The 22357-nt window shown below is 43.2% G+C and overlaps 1 protein-coding gene across 1 annotated transcript in view; it reads right to left on the reverse strand.

Moving 5' to 3' along the window:
• PKHD1 (PKHD1 ciliary IPT domain containing fibrocystin/polyductin) overlaps nt 1-22357 on the reverse strand; it is a 252844-nt gene that overhangs the window by 197946 nt on the left and 32541 nt on the right. Inside the window, 9 exon segments of the mRNA XM_050316128.1 lie at nt 7353-7496; nt 7643-8171; nt 8173-9257; nt 11233-11300; nt 12780-12975; nt 16055-16190; nt 16733-16863; nt 20280-20558; nt 21474-21579. Of these exon segments, the coding sequence (XP_050172085.1) occupies nt 7353-7496; nt 7643-8171; nt 8173-9257; nt 11233-11300; nt 12780-12975; nt 16055-16190; nt 16733-16863; nt 20280-20558; nt 21474-21579 (2674 nt within the window).

Raw genomic sequence — 22357 nt, forward strand, 5'->3', positions numbered from 1 at the left:
TGATACGTGAATGTATTTTACTGCTGATTTTTGTCACCGTAGGTGTCCCTGCCCACAGCAGGGGGGTTGGAACTGGATGGACTTTAAGGTCCCTTCCAACCCAAATCATTCCGTGATTCTTTGACTCCTGTTGTGCACCCAACCTCCCTTTAGGTGCATCCTTTTTGAGGATGAGTAGGTCTTCACACTGCTCCTTTGTGTGAGCAGGCATGTAACCTCCTCTGCGTGCTGATCGTCAGGTCCTTGGGATCAGATTGCTCTGTCCAGGAGGAGATGACATAAGGGATTAAATATGAGCATGGACATTTCTTCTGGGATAGACAGACCATGGCCTACAGACCAGGCCTAAGGCACAAATCTTTTACCAAGGCAATGTGACATCTTAATGTCTCTCACAACTTTGAAATCCAGAAACAAGTTTCATGGAAGCACTGACAGAGCTTGGAGGGCTTCTGGGGAACTGGTGTGAGCAAGGTGGGATGTCCCACCTTGCTTTGTAGCTTGAGATGTGGTCTTTGGATGTGGTGAAAAGTGTAATGGCAGCAGCTGTTTTTCTTTGAGATGCATTTAATGGACAAGTGGTGTGAATACCTGGAAGAATTTCTTCATGGAAAGGGTTGTCAAGAATTGGAAGGGGCTGCCCAGGAGGTGGTGGAGTCCCCATGCCCGGAGGTGTTCAAAGAATGACTGGACGTAGCACTCAGTGCTCTGGGTTGGTTGGCAAAGTGAGGATTGGTCACAGGTTGGACTTAACGACCTTGGAGGTCTTTTCCAACCTAAATGATTCTGTGATTCTGTGAACAGAAATTATGTTTTCTTATTCTAAATCCAGACAAAAAAAATGTTAAAAAAAATAATAGTATTCGGAAGTCTCACTGAAGTTCAGATTAAGTTGAAATGTTTGGGTTTAATAATTTTAAAAATGAATCCTTCAATCCTTAAACCATGACAGACATCAAAACTGTTTCTCTCAAATCCCTGACTTTTGGAGAATTTCAGTAGTCCTGAACTAACCAAACTGTAATGAACTCCTGAAAAGGTCTGTGGACAGTGTGACAGTCTGCACTGTAGCATCCAAGAGTGTTCCTCAAGCATCAAGAATGTGCAATCAATGGGAATTTATCAAAAACGTTATTTTCTATTTGCTTTTTTAAGTTCCAGTTTACTCAAAAGGTACTTTATTTGCTGGAAAAGTGTCATTGTCAATGAGTGTCTTGTCTCCTAAGCAATTCTGAAAAACAGAGTTTGAAATCACAAAAATATGAAAATGCTCTCTTTCCTCTGTTAAAATATTAAGCACATTTTGCTAAAAATGATTATTTCATATGGAGTATTTCTGAAGAGTTTATAACTGTTTAATGTTTCAGGTGTTTTTTTAAATATTAAAATATAGCATTTCATGTTCTCTGAACTTCAGAGAGTTCAGTATTCTACTGTATTTTTCTTCTCTGGATTTAGAATGAGGGGAAAAAAAAAAAAAGGTTAACCACATCTTCACAAAATTTCCAAATTGCTTAATCCCTTTTCTTCCCCAGTTGGGAAGTGGCAATTCTCTTGTTCAGCATCCATTCAAACACAGCCAAACACAATCCCTGCCTCAAAGACCGACATCTAAACAGGATGAGGAATAGCCAGAGGAGTTTAAAGGAATGATGGCACCGTGTCTATATTTTGCTTTTATTGCCCAGAAATTATGTCTAGACCCACCTCAGATGTTCTGTGGCTCCCACAAAAGCCTTGTGCCTTTTTTGGGGCTAGGTTGCCATTCCAAGGACATTTTAAGCAGCACTGTATATCCGTGTTTTGACAAATAAATACCATCCAAGGGGACTAAGTGCTACAAGGAACTTGCCTTTGCAACAACCTGCAGCAGAACCAATTCACTGCAGGAAGGCTTTGGTTTTTCTTTTGTGATCTTGGAAAGAACATGGCAGAAGTTTCCTATGTGGAGCTCTTGCTTTGGGATGAATGTTGAAAATTACTCACAGAATCTCAGGACATGACTATTTTCCTCACTATTTTGCTGCTGTCAAAGAACTTGCCTGGCTCATATAGGTCAGCAGAAGGTGTTTCCTGTACAGCTCTTAAGAGTTCAGAAGAAAAACAGTCTGTCACTCGTTGGATACCCCCAAAATGTGGAAACTGGGCACTTCTGAGTTGCTCCAGTGCCCTCATCCCAATGTTACTATGCCTGTAGAAACATGGGACCTTGTATCCTGCCAACAGCTGAAATAATTTTTAACTCAAACTAGGCAAAGGCATTAATTTATAAAATACAAGTTAAAGAACACATTTACAAAGGGCTATAAAGAGATTAATGAAACCAAAATCCAAGCAAACCCTTTTTCATCTACACACCCCAAAATCAAACTTAGAATTGCTTTCTCTCTCTCAGGTAGAAGGAGGGAAGAATCTCATCTCCACACCCCATATCTGTCCAGCTGATGGAGACACCACTCTTAAAGATTATGTCCTTTTCCTATTCCTCCTTTGGAGATCTCCAAGATCCTCCTATTCCTCTGCTCCCAGGGGTTCTTAATATCTTTTCTCAGTTAGGAGGAAATCTTGGCCTTTCATTTCTCCTTCCTCTGACCATGAAACACAAATATCCCTTGGTATTATTGGTGTCATTGTCTCCTGCCACAACACTAGCAAAAAATACATGCTAAAGATTTCAACACACTTTTAGCACATCCTAAAAGGATATTCTGCCTGTTCTGGAGCACACTTCTTCTCCCTGCTTAATTGGTTAGTGTTCAAACCCCAGAATGAAGCTTCTTTATGCTTTATATTCCCTACCAAGATAAAACCTGCAATCCCATGGCTGAGATGAAAGCACTCAGCCCTTTACAGCTTCTCTTTTGAGATCAGACACGATGGCAGCCAAATCTCTGCATGTTGGTAACGGGTTAGGGACCAACTGCCCCTAACCCTGGCTTTGAGGGATACTCTGGCTTAATCCAGGATCCTGGGCTGCTCAGCACAAGGTCTTTGTTCTGGGTCACTGTTTAATAACAACTACTGGACATGTGATGAGGCTAAAACCTACAGGGCAGCTGTGGTTTGATTGAAGAACTGCCCAAGGAGTCCCAGTGCCAAACCACACATCCCCAGTTATCCACCACTCACAAGCAGACTGTGGAGCCCAACATTAGCATGTGCTTAGCAGGGAAGACAGAGATTGTTTTAAAAAAATAAGTTAATAAAAGGGAGAGGAAAAAAAGAGACTTGTTAAGGTCATTGAGTCCAACCTCTACCTATGAAGAATTGCTCCCTGGGAGACATTTATTTCACACAGCCGAGTTTCAGAAGTCCCAAGAGGTGGCTTTCAAGCCTCTATTCCACAGCCTGATAGATCTCACTGTCAGAACATTCCTGCCATGTAATCAATATGCTTTATTCCCCCCTTTCTTAACTCATTTCTGGATTTGAAAGATAGAAGGGACCCTTTAGATCCCTTGGTTTGATGCCCACAATAAACAGCAGAGGACCTGACTTCTACTGAGGTCTCAATTGCCACAACATGTCTTCTTCATTTCTTCTGCATTTGCCCATCCAAATCACCCCATTTGTCTGGTTATAGTCACCCTGGGTCCTGGCCCAGTGCATCTTCTTGTTACAACTAAAAAACTCATTCCTCTCTCTCCTCTTGCCCCATTTGAAGAGCTCCACCAACCCATGTCTCTCATCCTTTGCAACCAGCCTCATTTCTAGCCTCTGATCTAAATCCTCGTCCTTAAACGTGCACTTTTACCAGTGGAATCTGGTAAATGGTAGGTTCAGGATTGCTAACAAAGATCCCAAGAGCTGCTACATCAAAGACCTAAAGCCAGACCTGTAATCTCCCAAGAACATGACAATCAGGCTCAGCTTTCACCCTGTTGGATCTTATCAGTTCAAGTCCTTTCAGAAGTACCTTCCTCATCCTCACCCCAATGTCAAACATAAAATCTCAGGTATTGGCTTACTGCAAAATTTATATGTGGTACCTACCCTACTATCACCTGAGAGGAATGTTCAGTTATTTTCTCACCTGCCTCAAGCTTCCCACCAGTCTCCCCATCTTTTGCAGGGGTACAACTCAGTTCCACAGACATTAACCACGTGTTCTGTAAATTTAACCTGAGCTGAACACAACCCACAGCTGTATTTGCCTTCATCAACTGCGCTGCAGCATGAGTGTAAAGAGAAGGGTAGAGCTTTCGGGATCATAGAATCATTTCAGTTGGAAAAGCCCTCTAAGATCAAGTCCAACCATTCCCCCAGCACTGCCAAGCCCGCCACTAAACCATGTCCCCAAGTGCCACATCTACACAGCTTTTGAACACTTCCAGAGTTGGTGATCCTGTCAATTATCTGTCCTTACCAAACTTTTAAAGACTCATGGGTCAGTCTTTTCTTTTTGTTTTGGTTTTCCTTGTAGGTCATGTGGTTTTGCTAATTTTATTTAATTTTGGTAATTTTTTTAAGCTTTAGGGATGAAACTCATATTTTAGCTCTGTTTTGAACTTATTTTTCTGCATCTTTCAAAAGATGACAGTTTCCATAAAAGAGTCTGGACTGAGCACATCTCAGCAAGATCATGCCCAGCTCTCGCCAATGATCAAACCAAAACCTCGCTGCAACCCTGTTCAACACCCATTCCTAAGGAAGACCCTGTGGGACAGGCTTATGGATGGATCCTGCTGAGCCCAGCAGTTCCTCATCTCAGAAAACTGCCTACCTGCAGAGCCTTGCCCTCTGGATCTGATCACATGAGCAAGCTACAGGAACCGCTGGGAATTCCCACGTGAACATCTCTAATCTTAAGCAGGCCAGACACAACACAGAAAACAACCCAGTGCTGAAACCCCAGGGCAGGCAGCTGCCACCTGACATCCCACAGTGCCAGAGGGGAGGTGTTTCTGCTTCACAGGGCACCAAAACAGAAGAAATGCAGCTTAAACTCTTCACTTCACATCACCCCGTTGGGCGATCAGAGCCAGGAAATGACACACGAGCATCCAACCTGGGTGAGCCACTGAAGGGACCCTGGGCCACCACAGACCCATCCTCCCTATTCCTTCATGCTTCGTGGTCCTGCATCCCTGAACTGGCTTTGCCACCTCTCCCATATGGATGAGGCAGTAAAAGAAAGGTCTGAGCACAGGAGGTGTGAGTGCCAAGCGGCAAAGTTCCTTGGGCAAGCAGCAGCGAGTAAACCATGAGGTGAGACTGGACTAACTACTATCCTAAATGTAGTGGTGTGGGGGTGACTCTTTAAATATTAAGTGTAATACTGTCTGGAAATCATCTTCCTCTGTATACAGATTCACCTGTGCCAGATGTAAATGCGCAAAGGCTGAATACAGCTGTCTCAGAGAGTACAAATAACCTGACAAACACAGATTTGAGCAGCCTGAAAACAAATTTTTTCTTTTTTTTTAAGGCAAGCAAAAAAAAAAGATATTTTCTTGTAAATATTTAATTAACGTTTTTGCAATTCGGCTGGTGAGACTGGCAAGGCTACAAAACCCAGGGCAGGGGAGAGAGGGATTGTAACTCTGCCTTTGGTTATTGAGGCAACACATCCTTTGCATTTCCTCTCCATAAACACAAGGAGCGATCAGCATTCCATTGCTGACATCTAGTGTCAGGAATAAGCATCGTGGTCCTGCCTGTGAGATGGTTTTTCCCAGGCCTCCTCTCCCACCAACCACTCAGTGAATTTTGAACACAGTTATTAATGTTTTCACACTTTGGATCAGTTTGATTACATTTTATTTTGCTATATCTCCCTGCAATAGCTGGATTGCCCTGTGTTGTGCTCTGATTAATTTTTTTCAGCACTCCAGCACCATGTCTTTTTTCTTTTTAAAATAACAAGCAGTTTTGTGGGTTGTGCCTGGATCTTGTTTAAAATCTAGAAAATTGAGCCCTTATGACTTCTCGGTGTCCCCTTTTGAGTGCTTGTGGTTGGGTTTTAAAGCCCCAGGGTTTTTTCCTTACATTTTTGTTAACATTCTTCATGGATAGGGGTGGAACTAGGTGATCTTTAAAGTCCCTTACAATCATTCTGTGATTCTATGAAAGGAACTGTTAAAAATGACATAAGCAAATTTAGAATTTTGGAATAAGTGAGGCTGAGGAGAACACCTGGATGTCTTTTGTCACATCCCTTGCTCAAAAGAATGTTAAATTTCACACTGGACTGGTTTCTCAGCAACTAATATAGTCCACTTCTGATTATTTTGGAGGATGGAGATTCCACATGCCTTTGACCAAAACCCTGGAATCTCACCCTGAAGGATCCTCTCATTTGGCACCTTTCTGCCATGTCCATAAAGGATAAGAGGTCATGGATCTTTGGTCACTGATGATTTGATCACATCATCATTGGATCTCTGGATGGCCACAGAACAGCAAATATTTCTGCAGACCTCCAGATGTTCTCCAAGCTTCAGAGCTGTGAAGGGGCTGAAGTGTTGCACTTCCAAGGTTTGGAATCACAGATTCACAGAATCATTTTAGGTTGGAAAAGACCTCCAAGGTCATCGAGTCCAACCTGTGACCGATCCCCACCTTGTCAACCCAGACAGAGCACTGAGTGCCACGTCCATGAGTTTCTTAAACACCTCCAGGGATGGTGACTCCATCAAGAAGTCAAGCACCAAGGCAGATGCTCCATGTTCAGCATTTGGGGAACGGTATATGTCTCACATGAGATTTAAGAGTCCTAAAATCCTGCCTTCTGCAGATTTTAGGAACCTAATTCTGTGCTTCCAGTAGGAAATGGAGGAAGCATATCTTGTCCCAGAAAATGCCCGTTTTGAAGAGCTTGCTCAAAAACTGAGGCAGGCTTATTTCTCTCTTTGAGAAAGCTGGAGACCATGAATTCATCCTGTTAATGGATGCTGTTAGTCTCCAGTTAAGGAGGATGCTCCCATCTTGCTCTCAAGGAATTCAAATCCCCATCTCCATCTTCCCAAAGGTATGAACTGACCATAGTACATCATTTGTTCACCCTTCCAGTCATTCACTCTTTTCCTCCCAGCCCTTTACCCCACTGAGGTTGTCCCACAATGTAGCCAAAACACAAAAAATGTGTGGGGCCACAGAACTGTAGAATCATTAAAGTTGGAAAAGGCCTTTAAGATCAAATCCAACCATCAACCCAGCACCATGTTCACCACTAAACCATGTCCTCAAGTGTCACATCCACAAGTTTTTTGAACACTTGGCTCCCCTCCTTTCTCCATGGCTTCTCTCTTTTCCCCTGGGATGAGACACACTGGTACCCCGCCTTTTGGGTCAAGATAGGTTTTTAGGGGATGTATTTTTAACACAATGACAGGTTTTGTGCTTTAACTGACCATGTAAGCGTGGGGCAAGGCAGCTCAGCTCAGTCACAGTCGTCTTGCCCAAAGGTTCACAACTGGTGCCACAGACTGTGACCAATGTCTTCCCTGGGGAAAACCCACTCCCATGCAGGTAAACTGCTCCTCCGCTCAAGCCACCTTGGAAAAGGACAAAAAAAGAGGATTTCAGACAGAGCCTGACAGGCAGCTGTCAACAAAAGTAATTTTCTTAATTCGTAATTTTTGCTTTCATGACAAAAAAACCTGTCACCACAGTCCCTCACACTACACCCTCCATGGCTTACCCCAGTTGTGACTCACAGCTGTCACCGTCAGCTGAGAGGTGAACGTCAGGTTGGAGGCAGCCCAGCCCCTGGGGATATCCAGGCCCAGCACAGGATATTCACCCACAGGGAGCAGAGGAGCTGAGCACTGCAACGTGGAGCCAGCGATGGTGACACCACTGCAAGCAAAGTCTCCAACAAACACATGCATGGTGTCCATCTCTGTGGCCCGTGACACTGTCATCCTTAGAAGGAGGCCAGTTACATCAAGTGAAAGGAGAGCTGGGGTAAACTCCTCACTGTAACTTATTGTTCCAAGGTAATAGAAATATTTATCCACTTTTAGACTCAGAGCTCTGGTGCCGTTACCCGGAGGCACCGTGCACTGGAGAGCAGCACAGGTGGCACTGAGGATGTGGCAAGGGTGGTGATCTATGAGGACAGAAGTTGTTCTCTGCCCTTTCAGTGCTGAGCCTGCCAAGGTGAGCAGACCTCCCCCGTTGGCGCTGAAGTTTTGTGGGTAGAACCGATCCACCCGAGGCAGGATGGAGGAGAACACTCGATGCCTCCCTAAAGCAAGCATTCCCACTTTTCCTGTCGGATATGGAAATGCTGTGCTCCCCTGGGGCAAGGCAGGCTGTCTGGCACTCGATGATGGTCTTGTTCCAGAAAGTCACCTTGCAGACAGTGTGGTTGTTCACATGTACCAGGGGCCTGTCGCTTGGCCAGGCCAACCTCTGTCCTTTGATTGTCACATAGGTGAGTGTCCCATTGGTCTTCCAGGTCACCAAATGTACCAGGGAGGTCCACTGCTCGTGGAGGTGGAGTGTACAGTCCCCAAGGCACACACTGCTGACCCCATTGACAGTCACTGTGACACTGAGAGCCCAGGAGGCCTCATCCAGCCCCTGAGAGTGCAAAGGATGTGAAGCTGGAAGGACAACGCAACTAATGGCATTGTTATCAGACTTCTGGATCTCACAGGAATAATTACTCTCCAGGCTGACCTGTACCAAATTCCTCCTGGATTTTAAAGCAGTGCCAGATATAGTGAGCAACATCCCACCACAGACTGGTCCCTTTGCTGGGAATATGGAGGTTATCCGTGGAGTTACTGTAAGGGCCTGCTGCCTTGCTGTCACATGAGCATATCCCAGCTGCCTGTGGATAACCTGGATGGGGAAAGTCCCAGGTTCCAGGCTGTTCAGTGGTAAAGAGCACTGATAAAACATTGCAGACTTGTTGCCACGTTGAAACTCAAGTTGACATTCACTGTCTCCAAGTTTAGCCACAGATCCAGTGATGTTTATCCCCTGGATGCTCAAGAGCAGGCTGCTGTCTGTGGTTTCTGTTTCAACAAATGTAACAAGGGGAGTCAAAGCTCTCTGGTAGTTAAAGTTGGTGGTCCTTTTGGCCAAGAGAGAGTATTGAAGTGATCTGCTGATGATGACGACATTTACTCTGACAGAGATGTCTTGTGAATCTTCATTAGACAAATTAGCAGCTGGTGGGGTCAGGCACCAAATTGTCTCTTCTTCCAAATGAGTAACTGCACAGGTTTGGTTGTTCATTGAAACAGAAACCAGGGCAGGATTTTGGCTAAAGCCCACCCCAGAGATTGTGAGCAGTGTTCCACCTAGGAGTAAAGCAAAATAAGGAAGAAGGACATTATATGTAGGAAAGGAATTAATGATTGTCCATGAACAATCACAAACCACGACCTTCAAGGTCCCTCCCAACCCAAACCATTCTATGATAAAGCTGATAAGCATGTCTGTCTTAGCCAGGCTGAATGAAAGAAGAAATAAAGTCCTTTTTTGTTTGGATAGGACAGTTAGAGACAATAAGCAACCATACATCAGGATAATCCTATGGGGACAAGAGGCTGAGGTAACAGGTAGCCAGGGACCCTTGTGGGAGTAAATTACAGTAAAAAGCTGGAGAAAGTTGCTGTGAAAAGATCCCAGAGTGTAAACAGAGGCTGAACTCTTCATGGAATGGGACTGTCCATACAGGTAGATGAGGAGATGGTTTGGTCCTGCTGCCTACAGGGAAGCAGAACATAGGAATGACTGCTTTCAGACTCCAAGGTAGAGTTCCAGATTTCATACAATCACAGAATGGTTTGGGTTGGAAGGACCTTAAAGATCATCTAGTTCCAACCCCCAGCCATGGTCAGGGACACCTCCCACTATCCCAGGTTGCTCCAAGACCCATCCAGCCTGGCCTTGGTCGCTTGCAGGGATGGGGCAGCCACAGCTTCTCTGGGCAACCTGTGCCAGGGCCTCCCCACCCTCACAGGAAAGAGCCCACCTGAAGCCTCTGTCCCTCTTCCTTTCATTAGTGGTACTCCCAGTGCTTTGCCTTGCTTCAACCTCTTTATCCATTAAGCCCATTCCTTTCTTTTCCCACAATCAGGCTACAAAATGTTGGTTTATGATGGGATTCTTTCTGATTTGAGCTCAAATCCTTAATCCAAATGCCCACACAAGTGTTAGAGACAACAAAAGGCTAGAGGTAAGGGGGGGAGGAGGACTGATGCTTTTTGTAGCAATGAGATTCTACTTCAGCTTAATCCATTCATAAAGCCACAACCAAAAAAGTTAATCAGTTCTTATTTAATTTTCAATTTACCCTTAAATATGAAAAGAAGGATACAACTTTTTTTTTTTTTTTTAGTATGGCTTAATCTTCAAAACTTACAGGATTTGCTCTCCAAGCTCTATCCACTCTCTCATCTTTCAAGGCTTGAGCACTTCACAAAGTATTGAACTAATCACGTACCATGAAGCCTCTGAATTTTTGTGTCTTTAAATGTGTTGTGAGCCTGGGAGAGCAATCTGTGGAGGACCTGAGGTTGTAGCACAAGAATTTCTCTGTCTTCTATAAAAGCTTTTCTAAAGGCTCATGTAAAATTCACTACAGGGATTCAACTCTCCCCCACCAGCAGCCAAATGACAAAATAAATCAACCACCCCAAATCTTTTTAAGATTTAAAGTAAAACTTTTCTTTTTAATTCAGTGATGTTTCGCTCTGAAACACACTTAAATTATTTCCAGTGTGTAAAAGCTTGGAACAGGATTAATAAATATTTCACTTTTGATTAAAATTAACATTGAAAAAGGGCTTTTTTTTTTTTTTTTCCTTTTCAACTTAACAAAAACGAACATCCCCTTTGGGATCACTTGAAATTATTGTTTGCTTCAAACCACAATTTTACCCTGCTTCCCACCTAATTTTCATGTGGAAAACCTTGAAAGATGGGGGCGAAATGACTGAAAGAAACAGCACAGATGAGCCAGGTGTGGGCGTGCTTTGTTTTCCCAAGGGGAACATGCAAGGATACATGAGCAAACACTTGGGGAAATCAAATTCAAAGCAGAGGGAGCCCTGAGCCAGCCAACCAGATTGAGGGATGCTCACTACAATCCCACATTTCCAGACTGCTGCTGTCTGCCTGTTGATGTCTGCATAATAAAGGGTCACAGATTCAAAACACCCTCATTTAAACTGATGTGAAATGGGATGCACTTTCCGTTCCTGCAGGAAAACTCTGCCCTTGATCCCTTTAACCTCCATAAGTGGCTGCAGATGTATCAACACTGTTTACCCAGAAAGGAGCCACAACACGGCTCCACGCTGAAGATCTCAGAGAGGTACTGGATTAACAGCTCAGTCCTGCAAAACACAAGCAACACAGAAAGGATTTGGGGGTGGTTTTTATATTTTTCTCTCCTGCTACAGTGCCATTCTTTCTAACAACTCTTTCTAGCTTGGAAAGTCAAACATTCACCTGTCACATCCCCTTGGCTTAATGCCACAAGTGACAAGACCACCCCACACTCCCAATTTTTCCATAGAATCATAGAATGACTTGAGTTGGAAGGGACCTTGAAGATCATCTCATTCCAACCCTCCTGCCATGGGCAGGGACACATTTGAGCTACATCTGTCACACACACTCTCTTATCAGCTGGCAACCTGTGGGTCAAATTTAGCCCATGAGGTGCAAGTGAATTGCCCATCAAAAGAAAAACCCATCAGGAATGAGGTTTTTTTTTGGCAAACAGATCCCACTGTAGCTACACCCCCAGCAGGAGATGCAAGTGCATTGAAGAGACATCTCAACTGCTCTTCTCTCCTCACATCCTCCCACCAGACAGTGGAGCAACTGAAACAAGAGGAAACCCAGATATGAAGTCCTGAAGCCACTCAGATAAAGGTGTAGCTCTCTTTCCGTCTCATCTACATCTATTTTTCCTCCTCACCACCTTCCTTTCAAAAACACCCCCTTCCCTAAAAAGATCCATTAGAGAAGGAGACCTTCCCAATCCTGCAATCCAGCCCACCAGAGATCAGATTTGTCTCCTGGGATGACCCATCTCTCTCCACTCTATCCCCAGAGAAGAAGTAAGGGTGCTGCTAAGAGACTCCAGTACCAGGTGGGATGAATCCCTGTGTGTCATCACATCAACCACAAATTTTCTCTTGAAGTTCAGTAATGCTACGAGCAGCTTGGGTTGGTTTGGAAACAACAAAACCAGTTCATTTCTCCCCAATATCATTGTTTCAGGATCATTCCTGGCAGCTGCCATGGATGAGAATTAAAACTGTGCTGCTTGTGAGTGCATTCTTACATCCCCATTTCAGGTCGGTTTTCCCCCCACATTTTAATTCATTTATATTACATTTATCTAGGCGTGAACTTGAAGTGTCACCTTAAAAGATGGAAATAGCATCATTTAAAAATTCTCCAAACAAAGCATTTTTTTATTGTTCAAACTAGCTTTTGTTTTTCTGATAAAAAGTGTTTCTTTTCTTCTGCTGTTTTCCTACAGCAGGATTTATCTGCATTTGACCTGAATCCATGAATACCTTTGATTGCCTGAATATGCATTTTTCATCAAATCAACTGTTTTTTTCTAAAATGTTTCTCTCCTGCCTCCTACTGATCCAAGGGGAGTTAATTGAGTAGCATTAGCAGTTTGCTGACTTGGGTTCCACAGATCAATAAATGCCTTGATAATTATTCATAATTTTATACCACACTGCAGAATTCACTGTTAGGTGTTTGTGAAAAACTCCTGCCTTCCTTTTCAGATTAACCCTAAAACACCAAATGGGATGGAGAATGAAGTTTATAAGGAAAATGCTCACCTGTTCAAAGCAATAGCGATACCATTGATGGTGACAGAAATATTGTGCCACCCTGCAGCCAAGGCTGGAAGTGTCACATGAACACCATGGTCTGTCTGCTCCTGGATCTGTGGCCACGAGTCTCCAACTTGCACCTTGACATCCGAACCTCGGTAGGTGGCAAATTGAGATATCCCAATCTGAAGCTCCTCCCCTCCTGCAGAGGAAAGAATGGATGAAACTATTTCAGTTTTTCTGGCAATGGTTATTTTGGCACATGTGACCATTGCCTGAGGAAGAGTACACAGCCCCATCATGCCAGGACAGGTCCAGTCATGTCCATCAGCCCAAGACCAAAAAGTTGAAGGCTGTGGTGGTTCTGTATCCTACTCAATCCCTTGTGGATAAGGTCACCAGGTACCAGAGTTGTCTTGAGATCTCAGACCAGTAATCTTGGCTATGACCCTCTACAGCCACTCTCATCCTCCATACTCAGGATGGATCTATGGCCCCTTATCATAAATCTCTCCCTATAAATACATAGACTTCATAAAAGCCAAATCCTGTCTTTTTAAAAAGTCACATAAATGGCAGCTGAAGAGTTCTGGGTTTTTTCCCAAATCCTTGTTGAATGATCCCGATCACATTTTTAGGCCCTGTGGAGATGATCTAACTTTAACAGGAGCCTCCCACAGTAAAATGAAAATTTCTTTTGGTACCTAAAGTCAGATGGTCACATATGTGCCTGTTGTGGTTTAACCCCAGCCTCTCACAATTGTTCACTCCCTCCCCAGAATGGGATGGAGGAGAGAACTGGAAGAGTAGAAGGGAGAAGGCTCGTGGGTAAAGAGAGTTTTATAGGAAAAGCAAAAGACATGTGTGTAAATCAAAACAAGGAATTCATTCACCAGCCACTTCCCATGGGCAGGCAGGTGTTGAACCACCCACAGGAAAGCAGGAAGCCATCACTCATAACCATTACTTGTGACATCAAACACCACCACCCTGAACGTCTCCCATCTTCCTTCTTCTTTCCCCAGGTGTTATTGCTGCACATGATGTCATATGGTCTGGAATATTCCTTAGGTGAGTTGGGGAAAGGTGTCCTGTCTATGTTCCCTTCCCAACTCCTTAGGCACCTCCAGCTCACTCTCTGGTGGGGTGGGATGTGGAGCAGAAAAGGCCAAGACTTTGTATTAAGCCCTGATCAGCAATAACAAAACATCCCTTAGTAACCAACACCATTTTCAGCACAAATCCAAACCCATATTTCCATACCAGGTACTATGAAGAAAAAAAAAAAACCAGCTCAGCTACAAAGCACTTTGTTTTCAGGAAACATGGCTCTCTCTCACAGTTAAACTCTGTTTTGAGCCAAGCTATACTGAGATGAAAGGGGATACTTTACTTATCTGTGCACAGTGCAGTAATAGAAAAGAACAAGGGCAGTGGAGAAGGGAATTTCATAACCTAAACTCCTCCTGAAGTAGGTTTAGAAATTTGGGTGATATCCATCAGTCCCAACAGAGCCATTTTCACTGCTAGCTGTACCTGTGGTCAGTGAAGAGAAACAGAGCCTTTATGGCATGATTCACTTTATTGTAAATAAGACACACAAAAGAGCTGTGGTGAATCCCACCAAAGAACCATCATTTCTCTTCACTGACTAAGCAAGACATCTAAACAATAAGCACAGAGATGTGTTTAGGAGGTGAATCTCACCCTCCTGTCTCCCCTGAAGGGATGAAGAAGGGAGAACAGAGCTTCCATGAAGCAGGAGAGCCTGTACAAAGCTCCCTTCCTCTACCTGCTTTTCTAAGGAGGTCTTGAAGCCGGTACTTTTCAATTCTGCTTGTACAAAGTGTCAAATAAAGTTTGAAAGCCTGCAAAGTTGAATATGTTAATAGCATGAACTCTTTGGACTCTTGGTCAATTGTCAGCTTAATCCCAGATGCCTGGAAGACATTGGTGTAATTTATTTATTCTTTTTATTATGTGGGAGGAAAATTATATTAAAAGACAAAGCTGTGGAGGTTCTGAATAGGAGATTGAACTCAGCCCCAGCACTGCTCACGAGACTCTGAAACATTAAGGAACTCCTTGCACCTGGAATGCCCGCAGCAAGAAAAACCTCCCCTTGGTGCCGTGGCATTGGAATAATATTCAAGTGATAAAGGACATTTTCTCTTATTTATGCATTCTGGAGTAATAGAAAATGAAAAGGTGCATTTGGGGAAAGGAACAGAAATACAGAGAGTGCACAAGAGGTGTGTTTTGGCACTGGCAGTCACCCAACTCCATAAATCCCCACCAAGTCCAACCAAACTTGGGAGCTGGTGGGGGCTTTAAGGTGTGCACTGGAGATGTTGAACAAAGAGAAGAAAAAACCCCAGATTATTATATCCTTGGAGGAATGGGAGTGGTAAAAAGGAATATTTCTGTCCTTCTTCCATCTTCCTTCCACTTTCTTTCAGATACTGAGAAACTTGCATCTGGTTGCCATACAGAAATGCACTAAACCTTCTTCCTAGAAGACTTGTCTGTAAGTGGACATCAGTTGGCATTAATGCTTTCTATTCCTAACACCCAGATAAAATCCTGGGGGGGGGGTGAGGAGGAAGGAGGGAAATGAGCAAAAAAAAAATTCAACCCTAAATAGAAACTTTCAAAAGACAAAAAGACAAGAATGATCAACAGTCTTTGACTCTCTTTGGGATTTTGTCCCCACAAAGTCCATGAAGACTATGCTCATATTCTAAAGTAACAGTTCACAAGGTCAAACTGGAAGGAAGAGTTTGGCTTGGAAATGGGGACTAGAAAGACAATGCTTGTCTTTCTTCTGCTTTCAGCAGCCTAAAATACATGTGATACTCTTTATGGTCAACACTTTGGGATCCTGAATATGGACACACTGTAGAGCTCATTTATCTTGTCATGGTCTGAACCTGTTACCAAGGATGAGTAGGTGGGAAAATTTCAGAGCAGAGTAAGAGAACCATGATACAAAAGGAGCACTGTACCACATCTAACATCCTGTGGACATCATCCATACTGACCTAGGACAAGCAACTCATTCCCTCATGTATGTTAGAGTAAAACCAATAAAGAAACACCAGGATTGTCAAGGACTAGCAGGAATCATAGGGAATAAAATCTGAAAAGAAAAAACAAACAAACAAACAAAAACTCCCATGTCAGATCAAACTTCATAGACCTACATTCGCTCTGCCCCACCACCATCAGCAATAACAACACTTATCCAGATGGTTCCCAATATATGTCTTCAGCCTTTTCACCTGCTATGCCACTTCTGTTCCTGCTCAGGGATACAACAGCAGGGTTTAAGGAAGGATCATATCGGAACAAGTTGGTTACTGTTGTTGATTGGTACCCAGAAATCAATGTCACATGGGTAGCAGCATCCTCTGTCCCCTAGAAAGAGAAATTAAGAAAATGTCAGGTATAAGAATGTACTAACTTAAAAAAAAAAGAAAAAATAAAAATTTACTATTTTCCTGCATCTCCCATACTTAACAAGTCAGGCACATAGCACTCATGAAACCTATATATACCCAAACTCCACTTAAATTTGTACATTTATACTGACTTTAAGGGAACATCTATGGAGAGTTAGAAACCTTAAAACAATCCCAGACTATGCACATTTGGATTTGCTGTACTCATACTAGTAAATTAAACTAGTAAATAAAATTCCAGACTGTGCAGTTTTTAATTTGCAATATCCTTACTAAATTGAGGAGTTGTTTGCTGTTTCGTTGGTTTTCATAAATCACCTATTAATCTATTTTTAATTAAGCTGATATGTTCTGTAGATGGAGGGCACAGTAAATTGTCCCACAGCCAAGACTTGGCTTATGGGCTACAGTTTACCCTTTCTCTAGTGTAGCTCAGGCCAGGAGACATAGAAAGGCTCGTAGGTTGCTGATTGTTCCCCAAAATATGTGGTTTCTTACCCGAGAAGGAACTTTACATTCAATTCTGGTTGAATTTCTGCCATCCTCTAAAATTGGGCAAGGCTGAGATCCAAACAGCACTGCATTTACCCCTTCCAGGTTGGTCCCCCTGAGAGCCACTCTCAGTCCTCCTAAAAAGCACAATTATTTCATTACATTCAATACACAGAATATTTTTATAAGCAAAGGATTATTTGTTTATAGATGAATACAAAAGCACATTCTCTCAGTTGATCTGATGATGATCTGCTCCACTTTGCTGTGCCTGATTTCCTCTCTTTCACCAGGGATCCTTCTTGCCTATTATTTGGATTCTTCTCCTTGATACAGGAGGGGGCTTGGTTTGTTTCTCGGGTTATTTTTTAATGACATACTTATTTAAACCAGCAGGCTCTGGCCTGTGATCTCTCTCTTAGACAGATCCCCAGCCCAAGAATGAAACAGGGAAGGAAGGAAGAAGCACTAAGAATGGAAAATGAGCTTAACACAGCAGGTGCTTTCACAGTTCAAACAGCTGCCAGGGACCCTGCTGTCCAAAAAGCCTGTGGCTTGTGTCTAGGAAACTTAGGTTAGAAAGGGAACTTGGCAGGGCTTGAGACTCAGAGCTGTGAGGAAAGTCACGGAGGGCCTTGATTCCGTGAAGTACTAAAGCAAACCCGGCTCTCCCTCGTGCCAAAGCTGAGCCTCATCCATCACATGCAGGATCACACCCCACACAGGTCAGACTTGTGCTTGATCTTTCTTCAACATCCTATTCCAATGTAAATAGTAGAGGTGCCCCCTTTGTTTTTCCAAGCGATCAGAAGATTCAGAGGATGTTTCAGAGAGAAGCAGGAAAAGGGAGCAGGAACAGACATTAATGAAAATTCTAACATGGACTTTGTTCTTTGACGTGGTTCAGAGACAAATTTAAAAATAAAAGGAATTTTGCCTGAAAGTTACAGCTGTTTGCTCCAGCTTCTCAGCACTGGTAAGTTTTAGGACTGTGTCTGGACAGATTGCTCAGACAGGAACTTTATTAATGCAGTGCTTATTTGTATTTATTAGCCTAGCTACATTACAAACCAACTGAGCTTTTATGATTCTTTTCACATGTGATGTAAGCAATCTTCTATGCTAAAATAATCATGTATTGATGGCAAAGTCCCCTGTACAATTTCCCCAAAGTATTTTTTCCTTTTAATTCTTTAAACCAGCAGAGAACTATAGAAATTTAATCTTCTGGATTTTCTCTGGCTGGCAGCAAAACCAGGCAAACAACAGCAATCGGATACATGGACAGTAAGCTCCTGCTATCCACTGGAACATGGGAGTATCTTTAGAAAGGCATTCCATGTTTTTAGAGTTAGGTCATGGGGATCTCCCAGCATGGCACCACTGACACCAGGGATATTTTGACAAGAGGGAGCTGATGCAGCAAAGCACAAGCTGCTTCTTGCCTTCCCGTTCTGTAACATTAAATTTGCAGAGTCAGAAAGAGCAAGAAGTGAAAACTGAAGCCACTTGTCTAATGAGAGACTTGTCAGATAAGGAGGTTCAGATTTAGAGTGAAAAATCCATGTGTGTTGTGTAAAGACTGATGCTCTTATGATATCTACGTTATATCCATATCAGTGAAATACTGCCTGTGTGCACTTTATGATGAGACTGAAGAGGTATTTTAAATGGAAGAAATTAAAAACACAGATGGAAGCTGTAATTCTTTCCAATTATAAACATTCCAGGCACATGTAATGTAAGATAACATTATACTTGCTTTCTTTTTAATGAGTGACAGATCACTGTAATTGGGAGAAGAACTGGATTACCAGCAAAGCAAATGAGAAGCAAGGCCCAAGCACTAAAATTTGCCATTTCTGGAGTTATTTTAGAGTTTTTTGGAGATGTTTGACTTCTGTGGGCTTGGGTTTTCTATGAATCAAAAGTGAGTCTTAACCTTAGTGTACTAAATGACCCTCCCATTAGGGAAAAAGAAATGTAATAAGAGGGTTACAATAGCTTCCTTCCCATGCACCCCCCAAAAAAAACAAAGAAAAGAAAGAGGTGGACACAACTTCTAGCTTAGGAACACTACCTTATTACAAGTCCATCCCATGGCTCATCCATGGAGAGGTTTACAGGCCATCATTCCCTTTCTCTGCCTGCTCCAAGGTGGCCAAGCATGATTCAAGTTCTCCAAGCCATGTGGCTTCCTGCTGCACCTAGGCCAGTATTCCTGTTCTCTCAGGGTTGCTTGTTGCCATGATCTCAAAACATCACAAGTATGAAATGCCAAGATTTCCAGAAAAAAAAAATCTGGGTAACCTTTACTGTCACAGTAGATGTGGTTTGTAGATACATTCCTTAATTCTTGAAAAGAAGTGATAAGCTGAGATTGTCCTTACTGCCACAGCCCAGGTGTGGCAAGAGTGTTTTCCACATTTCTTGTTGGGCTGAGGAGACCCTTCCCTCTCCCAAAAAAAGGAAAGGTTGGTTATTTGTAGTATTTTTTTGGCTTAGCTACACTTGTCTGGGCACCTTGCTTGAACTTCTATCTGTGTCACATAGAGGGCACAAGAGAGAGTCATATGGTCCTTCACCCTCAGAGTCCTGTGGAATCCATGATGTTTCCACCTCTTGTTTTCAGGTATGGAATATATCACCCTTTATTTCCCTTTCTGTTCCAAAGAGAGGAGAGATAATGGGAATGGAAGCAGACTCAGTTTAGCTTGAGCTTCTCTAAGTTTCTCAGTTTTGCATCTAAACACAGATGTGTTTTCCATTTTATTACTCAGTGCATGAGTTCACTCCAATGGGACTGGGACAAACCAAAGTTCAACCATTTCACAGTAATAGAATCATGGGATCATTTAGGTTAGGAAAGACCTCTTAAGATCAAATCCAACTGTCAACTCAGCACTGCCAAGCTCACCATTTAACCACGTCCCCAAGTGTCACATCTACATGTCTTCCAAATCCCTCCAGGAATGGTGATTCCATCACTACCCTGGGCAGGCTGTTAAAATGATTGACAATCCTTTCAGTAAAGAAATTTTTCCTAATACCTGGTCTGATTAGGCCAGATTAATTCAAATACTACACAGTTACATGTCAAATGGATGTGGGAGGATGAATACAAAACACTAACACCCACATGATTTGCTGGAATGAATATATGTGCATTTGAAATTAAAATTCCCAACAAAACCAGTTGGGAAACTGGTTGCCTGCACAAAGAACAAAGGGAAGTCTGCCACTCTTTAAGTAACGTTCCCCACACAACGTGTAGAGCCATAATGTCTCTTTTTCATCACAGAATCACAGAATCACAGAATATGCTGACTTGGTTGGAACCCACAAGGTTCATCGAGTCCAACCCTTAGCCCTGCACAGGACCATCCTGAGGAGTCACACCATGTGCCTGAGAGTATCATCCAAAGGCTTCTTGAGCTCTGGCAGCCTTGGTGAAGACCTTGGCAGTGAAAGTAAAGAAGAATCAAACAGGTCATGGAAAGGAAGGAGCAGAAAGCAGATGGTCCCTCAGAGCTGGTCTGGCGTTCGAACCTACCGATCTCTGAAGTCGCAGGAGGTTCGATGGTGACCAGCTTTGGCTCCACCCTCAGGAAGATTCCTTCTCCTGTGCTGCCATTGAGTGCAAATCCATAAGGCCTCACCAGTAGTGCCAGCTGGTAGATTCCCACTGGCAGCCTCTCCACCTGGCAAACCACTTTGGTTTGATTCAACACTGTGACGTGGCAGGTCGTGCTGTTCACCACCACCTGCAGTGCTGGTTTCTCCTCAGTGAAGCCATGGCCCCTGATAACCACTGTGGCCAGAGGCCCATCATCTGAAGGGACACAATCAACAAGATGACTCATGAATTTTGGTGTAGCAATGCCCTGGATTTGCTTTCAACCAACAGTTAAAAGTTCCCACCAGCTTCATCAGGACATCCTGAAAACTGCACCACTGGTGTTGTCTCACTGCCCACATAACACCAGTTTCTGCCTGTCCCTGTCCAGCTACTATGTTTTTCCTTAAATTTTTAATAAAAATTGCTTGAGCTAAGAGCCACTTTTGCTTTAAGCACCAATCTGCCACTGTTTCTATCCCCTTTATGTCTCTACCATAGAACCACAGAATAATTAAGGTTGTAAAAGACCTCTCAGATCATTGAGTCTGACTGTTAATCCAGCACCTCTTGTGTTCACCACTAAACCATGTCCCCAAATGCCACATCCACATGCCTCTTGAAGTCTTTCCAGGGAGGATGCCTCCATCACTCCCCTGGGCAGGCTGTTCCAGTGCTTGATTACCCGTTCAATGAAGACATTTTTCCTGATACACAATCTAAACCTCTTCTAATGAAACTTGATGCCATCTCCTCTTATGCTACTGCTCATTAATTGGGAGAAGAGACTGATCCACACCTGGCTTCAACCTCCTGCCAGGGAGTTGTAGAGAGCCATAGGTCTCCCCTGAGTCTCCTTTTCTCCGAGCTGAATACCCATGGATCCCTGACCTGCTCCTCATTAGACTTGTGCTCCAGGCCCTTCTCCAGCTCTATTGCCCTACTCTGGACACACTTAACATGTCTGGAAATGGAGCTGATCAGAAGTGTCCCATTAAAAATGCATTTTCCATAAAAACAGAAATTGCAAAAAAAAAAAAATGCACATATGCATGAAACCATCATCTGGCAGATCTTTTTCACAGAACGGTGGGTTTTTTGTAATTTTGTTCAGACACAAAGCCCCGTTACCTGATAAATACTCCACATCACTGACTGTGGGTGTCAATTCCTGGCTGAACAGGAAAGAGCACAAACCAGAACAGTTTGAAAGGACATCATTCACCACCACCACCACCTAGAGACAGAGAAGAGAGTTACCTTAAAGCTGAGAGTTAAACAGAGGTGTTTTCTAGAGCCACAACTACCTGATAGATGCTGGTAACCACACTGAGCTACCGAGAGCATTCAACCAAGCACAGTCAGACAGCTGCAGCCTCATTACAAATTTAATTGCAAAGCTTATTAGGGCTCATTCAAGGCAAAGCAAATCACAGCTTTGGACACTGTATGATCAGCTTTTCATGGTGTCTGCAGGATTTTATCTCCCACGTTGCTGGGACCTCACAAATCCTCTTCTTCTAGTCATCTATTGAAGATCCAGCTTGCCTTTCCCCAGTTCTTCCCACTTTGCCTTAGGAACAAGTTTATTATGTTTAAAGCACCCTGTAAGACTAATTAAAATGAATCCCACAATGTGTTTTCTCAGCATGCAGCCCTCAATTTTATTTTTTGCCCCTGAAGGAAGAAAGCTGGGCTGTGACCTTGATTATCTAAAAGAGATATCAAGAGATATCTCTCCTGAGACCCTGATATCTCAGAAGAGTCAACTGGTAAAGTATAGGGCATAGGAGAGCCCCTCTTTATCTCTGTCCAGGTATTAGGGATGTGACAGGAGAGTACACCAATGCCTACAAAAATCAAAAGCAGATTGTCTCAAAGAAATGCAAGGAGCACAGAGCTGCAAAGCACTCTGCTTGAGTAGGGACATATTTAGAGGGACACTTTCATGGTTGTGCTGGCAGCAGTACAGAATAAAGTTTCAAAAATTACAAGGATATCTGTTTGCTGCTGCT

Source organism: Myiozetetes cayanensis, unplaced genomic scaffold (genome assembly GCF_022539395.1).
Source record: "Myiozetetes cayanensis isolate MyiCay16 unplaced genomic scaffold, myiCay2020 scf2-11, whole genome shotgun sequence".
Classification (NCBI taxonomy): Eukaryota; Metazoa; Chordata; class Aves; order Passeriformes; family Tyrannidae; genus Myiozetetes; species Myiozetetes cayanensis.